Source organism: Actinia tenebrosa, unplaced genomic scaffold (genome assembly GCF_029948245.1).
Source record: "Actinia tenebrosa isolate PJP-AT-01 unplaced genomic scaffold, QUT_ActTen_1.0 PGA_scaffold17__23_contigs__length_9995812, whole genome shotgun sequence".
Classification (NCBI taxonomy): Eukaryota; Metazoa; Cnidaria; class Anthozoa; order Actiniaria; family Actiniidae; genus Actinia; species Actinia tenebrosa.
In genome coordinates, this window is record NW_028292577.1 from 5968124 (window position 1) to 5976153 (window position 8030).

The 8030-nt window shown below is 39.0% G+C and overlaps 2 protein-coding genes across 2 annotated transcripts; one reads left to right on the forward strand and one right to left on the reverse strand.

Annotated features, from left to right (window-relative positions):
* The first annotated feature begins 195 nt into the window (after window positions 1-195).
* On the forward strand, window positions 196-2095 carry LOC116297252 (S-phase kinase-associated protein 2-like). The gene has a single exon (XM_031705442.2). It carries the CDS (start codon window positions 252-254, stop codon window positions 1542-1544), a length of 1293 nt encoding a protein of 430 aa, XP_031561302.1. The 5' UTR covers window positions 196-251; the 3' UTR covers window positions 1545-2095.
* Window positions 674-7822, reverse strand: LOC116297254 (methyltransferase-like protein 22). The gene is made up of 12 exons (XM_031705444.2): window positions 7716-7822; window positions 7187-7405; window positions 6902-6942; window positions 5912-5964; window positions 5033-5124; window positions 4575-4664; window positions 4088-4150; window positions 3838-3918; window positions 3107-3206; window positions 2616-2772; window positions 2100-2178; window positions 674-1429 (listed from the first exon to the last, which is right to left on the reverse strand). Exons 1-11 carry the CDS (start codon window positions 7789-7791, stop codon window positions 2152-2154), a joined length of 999 nt encoding a protein of 332 aa, XP_031561304.1. The 5' UTR covers window positions 7792-7822; the 3' UTR covers window positions 674-1429; window positions 2100-2151.
* Between the last annotated feature and the right edge of the window lie 208 nt (window positions 7823-8030).

Sequence of the window (8030 nt, forward strand, 5' to 3'; positions counted from 1 at the left end):
ACTCGATTTTTAAGACGCAAAAGTAAAAACGCACTTTTAAAACAAGACTTAAAATGAGCTTTTGTTGAAAAAGATCCAAAAGTGAGAGATAAGGAAAACGTGGTGTCAAACTTGACTTGTCGATCAAGGTGAATAATATTGACCTTGGTTTGGAAGGGGTGTTATATTACTTGCAACAAGTATTTATAAGCAGCTCAGTAGATTTCGATACAAGACAGCATGGACTAGCGTAGTTAAGAGGAAAAAATGTAATGAAGATGTTAATGCTTCATTCAGCGATTCTACTCTGGACTGACTGCTCAAGGAATAATTCCAAAAGCCTTCCAAATACTTCAATTCTACATTTAGATGAGGGGATTCTTCTAGAAATATTTGATTATTTGGATATTTTAGATTTACTTCGAGCTGGGCAAGTCTGTCAGCAATGGTACAGAATTTCAAGGGACTATTACCTTTGGAAGTCTCTAGATTTAAAAACACTTAGAAAGCCTTTTTCCAAGGACAATTCAATTGAAACTCTATTCCGAAGGTGTCCCGTCTCGAGACTAATCAACCTCGACCTCAGTGGCTTACAGCTAACAGGAAGGATTTTCACGACGTTGGCACAAAATTGTCTTCACTTAAGAAAACTTGTTTTAAATTCAACAAATTTTGTAGCTGAAGAAACTGAAAATGATGAAGAAATTTTTTTATTTCCAGAAAAATTGGAATACTTGGATCTTCGGTTTTCTGAAGGTCCCGCGAGATTCTATTTGACTGTTTCAAGGTATCTTGGCCAAGTGGAATGGTTTGGATTGTGTGACGCGTTCATCTACCCACTATATAAGGACGGGAGCCTGGACACTACTATTATGAACATGCAAAATTTAAAGAGCCTGGACACTAGTCACTGCCTATTGGCTAAAGACAATTTGGTCTCCATGGTAACGTCATGTCGGAAACTAGAGGTACTGAGCATGCGTAAGTGTCTGTGCGTGCGGGGACACACTCTTGGTGAGTTGCTTAGCAACTGTAAGAGTCTCCGAGGTTTGATACTGGATGGGACGAGTGTGGATGATGACGTCATCAGTTCGTTGCCATGGGAACACACCAGAATGGATTATCTTGAACTTGGTTGGTGTCCTCTGGTTAGTACCGAAGGACTTCGAGTGGTTCTGGATAAACTCTCTCGCTTGAAATCATTAGAGTACTTGGGGCTTTGTTCTACTGGTGATGGTAAAGCGATCAGCGACGTCATACTGGAAGACTTGAAAAAGGCTTTATCTAAGGGACTATTTTGTAGCTTGAGGACCCTTAATATCACGTCTTCGAAGAAAGTCACTGAAAAAGGACTTAGGTCCTTTATTGAAGAGTTTTGTCCAAACCTTGAGGTCAAGGTCGGCAAATGCTATGCTCTCGAGGGGTTTTCGATCCAAAGTGACGACCGGACCTGGGAAGATGAAAATAATAATAACGGCCCAGCACACAAGAAGTGGAAATGCAACTTCCGGTCAAAAAGATCTAATAACCAAATGGAACAATATTTCCTCGAGTCTCCGCTGTAATCTGGTGACAAAACTAAAGACTTTGCGTGAGACATTGCGTTACCTCGCGTGACGCATGGTTGACACGATGGGTGACATATCGTAGTGATATGCTCACTAGCTTTGATAGTATAATGAGTCACGGACTTAAACATGCGTGACATATTCAATCGCTTATTCACACGCATAACCGATTTGATTATGTACGATAGGTCACGGGTTGTACCTTGTGTGATACACCCTACCGTACCTATTGTATGATGGGTAACAGATCATACCCTACGTAACACGCACAACCAATTTGATTATATACGTTAGGTCACGGGTTGTACCTTGCGTGACACACACAAACGCACCTATTCTGTGACGGGTAACAGTCCGCACCCTACGTGATGCATATCCTCTGGGGAAGGCAGAGGACATATTCAATTATTTTGGTTGGACGATGGTTTACAGACAGAACCTTGCTTGAAACACCCGACCAAAAATTTGGATGTTAGGTAACGGATCATACGTGACATTTGTCGTACATAATAAATTTATATTTAATAAAGGAATGAATCAGATATCAATTACCTTTGGTGATTGTATTGAAGATTTTAAGCCGTGCTTCTGGCACAGATGCACTTCAATACCGCTTTATCTCCCAAAGTTCCTGGTAAAATCAGTTTTCAAGAAATCATCAATAGAGTCACATACGTTAAGGGGAGGGGAGGGGAGGGGAGGGAAGGGAAGGGAAGGGAAGGGAAGGGAAGGGAAGGGAAGGGAAGGGAAGGGAAGGAAAGGGGAGGGAAGGAAAGGGGAGGGAAGAGAACAGAAGAGAAGAAAACAGAAGAGAACAGAAGAGAACAGAAGAGAACAGAAGAGAACAGAAGAGAACAGAAGAGAACAGAAGAGAACAGAAGAGAACAGAAGAGAACAGAAGAGAACAGAAGAGAACAGAAGAGAACAGAAGAGAACAGAAGAGAACAAAACAGAACAGAACAGAACAGAACAGAAGAGAAGAGAAGAGAAGAGAAGGGCAGGGAAATGAAGAAGAGAGAATGGGATGGGATGGGAGACTGACAGACAGATATTTCCCATTATTCGTACCAGTTCCTTGACTCTCTCATACTCCAAGAACTGTTTAAAGCTGGTGGGTATTTTCCTTGATTGTAAGACTTGTTCTGATTCTAGTTTTTGTAGTGTGTTGATGAAGTGGTCATATGCTGGACATGAAACCTCCAAAAACTCTAGAGTAAAATTAAGCCTGCAGAAGAAGAACAGAGTTTTAAAATAATCTCAAGATAACACCATTTCTCTTGCCTTATACTGTACCCACACAGTATTTGTCATATCCCTTATCGCTGCATAAAAAATATTCTTTCCCTAATTAAAGGGTATATGTCCCCTATAACCTCACAAGAAAGCTCTCTATATTTCAAAGGCTTTATTCGTACATCATCAGAAAGTGATAACGTCCCCACCCTTCCGAAGAGGATATAAATTCCCTACCCTTCCCCCCCTACCCAACAAAAAATGGCCTCCCCTATTTAGTTATTCTCTCAGCCCCTCCCCCCTCAAAATCTAGCGTCAGATCTAACCTTTTTTCTATCGTAATGTAAAGCACAGCACTGTCATTCTTATGGAGATAATGAACCACTTTTTTGAAAAATGCATCTGTGAGTTGATTATCGTAAATAACTGAAAAGTAAGTACATCATTATTAAGATCCTCAATATCTCTAATGATATCCTCATCTTACATGGTAAATAAGTTTTAACAACATCATTAGTATCATAGTATCACCAGAATTATGAGCACTACTATAATCAGTGTCATCATTATCATCACCATCACGATCACCACCAACTATATCATATCACCATTCATTAACAACACCAATACTATCATCAGATTTTCATCATCATTCTGATCAAGGGAGCACTGCAGAAATAAATTTGTTGATTGGTCTTCCTGTGGTAGTGACGTGTGCTGACGAATATTGTTTTCTGCAAAAAATAGTGCTGGCTCAAGTAAATATCAAAGATGGTGGTGTACATTTATTTACTTATGAGCCCACGAGACGTTTAAGAAAACCGCATGTGCATCCATACAACAGGAAGACCGATCAATTAAATTAGGTACCACAGGAAGACAAATAAGCAAATTAATTTCTGCCTTGTTCTGATGTAGGCTAACATTAGTCATAACCAAAACGTTATGTCTTTACCACAACTTGGAGGCTTATCAGTAATCTTACATTCATTATCATGTCTAAATGCAAAAGGCTCTTGAAAAGATACTATTATTAATGGTAGTGTTAAGTTATTACCATCTGCAGCAATCAAGACTGTAATCTTATCAAGTTCATGCCTGTCCTCATTGCTCCAACCAAACTCACAACCACCTTCATCTGATTACAAAAGCAAAACAAAATAATGTTATTCTGAATTGCATTTATAGGAGCCCGCACAATTAGCTCAGCTGGACACCAGCATGTTGTGTGTGTGTGGAGGGGGGGGGGGGGGGGGGTTCAAGCATCAGCCCAACCAATACTTAGGGTCTTAAAATATCTGACATACCTTCTGGTAAACAGTCTTTTGTCCAGTCAAGCTGTCGCACCTTAACAACTCTATTATAGTCACCTAGTAGACAAATTCAATATCATCATCATCACCATCATCATCTATCACCATCATCATCATCACTATCATCATCACCATCATCACCATCATCATCATCATCATCATGACGAACATTTTAATTGGATCGATTTATCTGTAATCCCATCACCTGCTTTCCCTGGTTACAGAGAGTAATGGAAACATATTTTAGGATATTACTCTTCTGCTCAAGCTGTACTGAGGTACGACATACGATGATTAAAAAATGGCAGGTCATCTAACAATGTCCAGCCAGAATTGGAATATGTCTGGTTAAATTTTTGTCTTGCTGGTCATTTTAATCAGAAATGTTGAGCCAGAAATGAGGTTTGACTGAGCTAACACTACTTTGTTTGGTGATCAAGACTTGCAACTGTTTAACCATTTATTTTAGGCTGTGACATACCATTTTCTTTCATTGTTGCATTCCTGTAGAGATGGGAGTTTGTTTCTACATTCTGTTTACAGTTCTTAAGAATGGCTTCATGACCAGTTTCTGAAAAGGCAGAAAAATGTACACTTCAAATGAGGTCAATTAAGGGGTAAGGTCAAAACAATGGTCCAAAATAGGGACTCGATTTTATGAATTAAGGTGGTGGGTACCGGTACATACCCCCTCCCCCCTCAGAGACCTGTTCAAATGCTTGCTACTGGGGGTCTGTAGTGGCAATTTCTATACACAAATATGTTTTTTAGCATACATGCAGACCATCCATTCATCAATTTGTTTATCCATCCTATCCCATCCACTTATCCATCTATTCATCCTATTTCATTTTATCCCATCCACTCATCCATTCATCCATCCATCTCCTATCTATTCTTCTCTTCATTCATCCATTCAACATTCCTATGTTTACCTACCTGTGCAAAATACTCTGCTAGCAACTCTCCCTAAAACAATACTACACAACCCCACACCAGCTCCTAGTTCCATGACATAGCAGCCACTGAACCTGAAACACAGGAAAAAAAAATTTTCATCACTCCCACATGGGGCTCCTCGACTCAAACTACTACTACATTGAGTGTTTACCGACATGTTGATTTTAACCATGAGGTGAAAACTGCCAGGAGAACCCGGAAAAAAGTTTTTTTTTACCTCAGTAGTTTGAATAAAGGATGAAATACTCTTTCAAGTGCTTGATATGGCTTTTCAAATTACTAATAATTATTGGAGTAATTATACAGCTTCTCATTAATCCCATATAGGTAACTGTCCAATTTTTTTCTTAATTGGATAGGTCTTGTTGATATGGGATTAATTAGGCAGCTATATAATTAATAGGTAATGGGATTTCATGCTCTCCAATCAAGAAATAATTAGACTCGAAAAATTCCTCTGACTGCCAAATTGGACTCGGCCTACGGGCTCATCCAATTTTGTCATTCCTCGGAATTTTCCTCGTCCAATTATTTCTTAATTGGACAGCATGGAGTTCTATTACATATACAAATTCAAACATAAGTTGCCAATATTTTATGCTAATTAAAAACACATTTCCAAACCTCCTTTTGCGCTTGTGGTTTTCTTCTTTGTGTTTTTTTCCTCATGAATCATCGATATGACTTTTAGAACAACAAATCAAACAAACTCTTTTCAGTTGCAAGTTTCAGCTGAGAATCAAAACTGTAACCCCAAGTCTGAATGACGCCATGACCAGAGTAGTGCTGTAGTACCCAAAGAACATAACTTTTTTCTTAGTGGTAAGTTTTACTCACTGAAACTATAGTAATACTTACATCTGTTCATTGTTGAGAATAAAATCGGCCATCAACAGAGCACCTCTCCAAACCTGATGAAGTCAATATCACTGGTTACAAAAGCAGTCTAAAAATAGTTTTGAAATCAAGAGTGCATTTCTGTTCATCAAGCCTGGGATCGGAGATGAGATAATAGTACCACCCTTTATTTCAAATCACAAGAGACCTAAGGCTGCACTCATAATGCATGGCAGGGGGGGGGAGCAGGTGAAAATTTGAAATGTCCAGAATAATTCTTAACACCCCCCCTTAAAGTCATGCATAAAAAAAAACCGATCCCCCCCTAAGCAAGGCTTGTAACTTCTTAAAAAAATTGTGCATCCCCCATTTTTCTGATAAAAATTTACCCATCCCCCCTTTTTCCTACCAAAATTTCCCGATCCCCCCTCAATTTCACCTACCCCCCCTCTCTGCCATACATTATGAACGCAGCCTTACAACCTCTATTTACATATAATGCAGAGGCCAGGAATCAAGCCTGGGACTGACCAGAATGAGAGGTGAGTGTCGCACTGCCACTCAGCAACCTTCAATTTTCAAGATAGAAACCACACTGAGAAACATGTTCCAATAAAATGTTTATGAGACTGTGTAGTTCCAAAATATATCCATACCCCACCAACAGAGGAAATTAGAAATTCTAGAGGGGAGGGGGTACAGAGAATACAGAGTGTGTATGGAAGAAGATTGAAAGTTCCTTGGGGGGAGGGGGTCCTTTTAAAAAATAGTCCCCTTTACAGTTCCCTGTGCCATCTTGAAAGGTAGCCGTGCATTTGCATTGAAGCAAGAGGAGCAGTGAGCTTGCAACGATAGAGATGTGTGAATAATTGTCCAAGGCGTTAAAAAAGGTCTCTATCATTGCAAGCTCACCGTTCGTCTCACTTCAATGCAAAGGCACGGCTACCTTTCAAGATGGCACAGGGAACTGTGAAGGGGACTATTCCCTTTGAAAAACCTAAGACATTTTACCTGCAACCCAACATCTTTCAGACCAGTAGCAAGTTGGTGTTCTAAAACATAAAATATACAAAAACGTATTACTTTTGCTTTATTGCTAGGCGCTGATTCAGAGACTTGAACCACTATGAAAGTGCATCAATCAGAGCATGTAGAGGTGCCGAGCTTTGTGACTGTTATCTCAATCAGTGTGTAACAATAAAAACAGTGTTAAAGGCAATGCAATTCCTTCAGAAATGGCTAACAGAAATACCCAAAAAGAAACAATTTCAAAAAGAATAATCATTATCTACAAACCTATAGTGATGACTTCACTTGATTGGTGCATGTTTTTCTTTCGCCGTTTTATCACATAATCCCCCTCATCGTCGCATGGAATGTTGCCGAATGATACACCATGAGTCACATCATCTTCACCATCTTCATCATCATCATCTTCGTCATCATCATCTTCATCATCATCATCTTCGCCATCATCATCATCAAAGTGACATCTCACATGGAATCTTGTATACACTAAAAATTCAAAGTCAAAGTTTTCTATGAATTTTTTTGATTGATTAAAAATATATATGGATAGTTTCCATAAAGTTCTGCCAAATATACTCTTCTCAGACCCTCCATGGGGGAGGTGTGGATATTTTCTAATGCTACACAGTGTACCCTCCTCAGAACCAGCTTGTCCAAAGAAGGCAAGTATTCTTCATTTTCCAAATACCGTTTTTTTCAACAACAAAAAAAACTTAAGAAATGAGATTTTACAGAATTTTTTGACAAAAAAGGGACACCAGTTCTCGTACAACATTAAACAAATTAAGATACTTGCCTACATTGTCCGAGTTGTTTCTTTGGAAAGGAATAAAGACGTGAATATCAGATACAACTTCTTCCTCGTCCTCCATTTTGAATTTGAATTTGGAGCGAAGCCTGGACACAATTACTCGGGCTACCTATCAAAAACCAAGTCAGTATCGAACCCAGAGACTTCCCCGATTGAAAACGCCGTTAATAAAGATTAATTGTATCAAATTCTTTAAATTTTGTGGATTTAGACTAATTTGGGTTGCATTTTTTTATTTTCTCCCTTACACTCAATATTCTTTTTCTTTAGTATTTTGTTCATTATTTGTATTTCCTTCTT

Coding starts and splice junctions, on each gene's coding strand:
- LOC116297252 (XM_031705442.2), top strand. CDS start 252: ATGAAGATGTTAATGCTTCATTCAGCGATTCTACTCTGGACTGACTGC.
- LOC116297254 (XM_031705444.2), bottom strand. CDS start 7,791: ATGGAGGACGAGGAAGAAGTTGTATCTGATATTCACGTCTTTATTCCT. Junction 7,406..7,715: donor AAACAACTCGGACAATGTAG/GCAAGTATCTTA, acceptor TTGAATTTTTAG/TGTATACAAGATTCCATGTG. Junction 3,919..4,087: donor AAAAGACTGTTTACCAGAAG/GTATGTCAGATA, acceptor TTTTGTAATCAG/ATGAAGGTGGTTGTGAGTTT.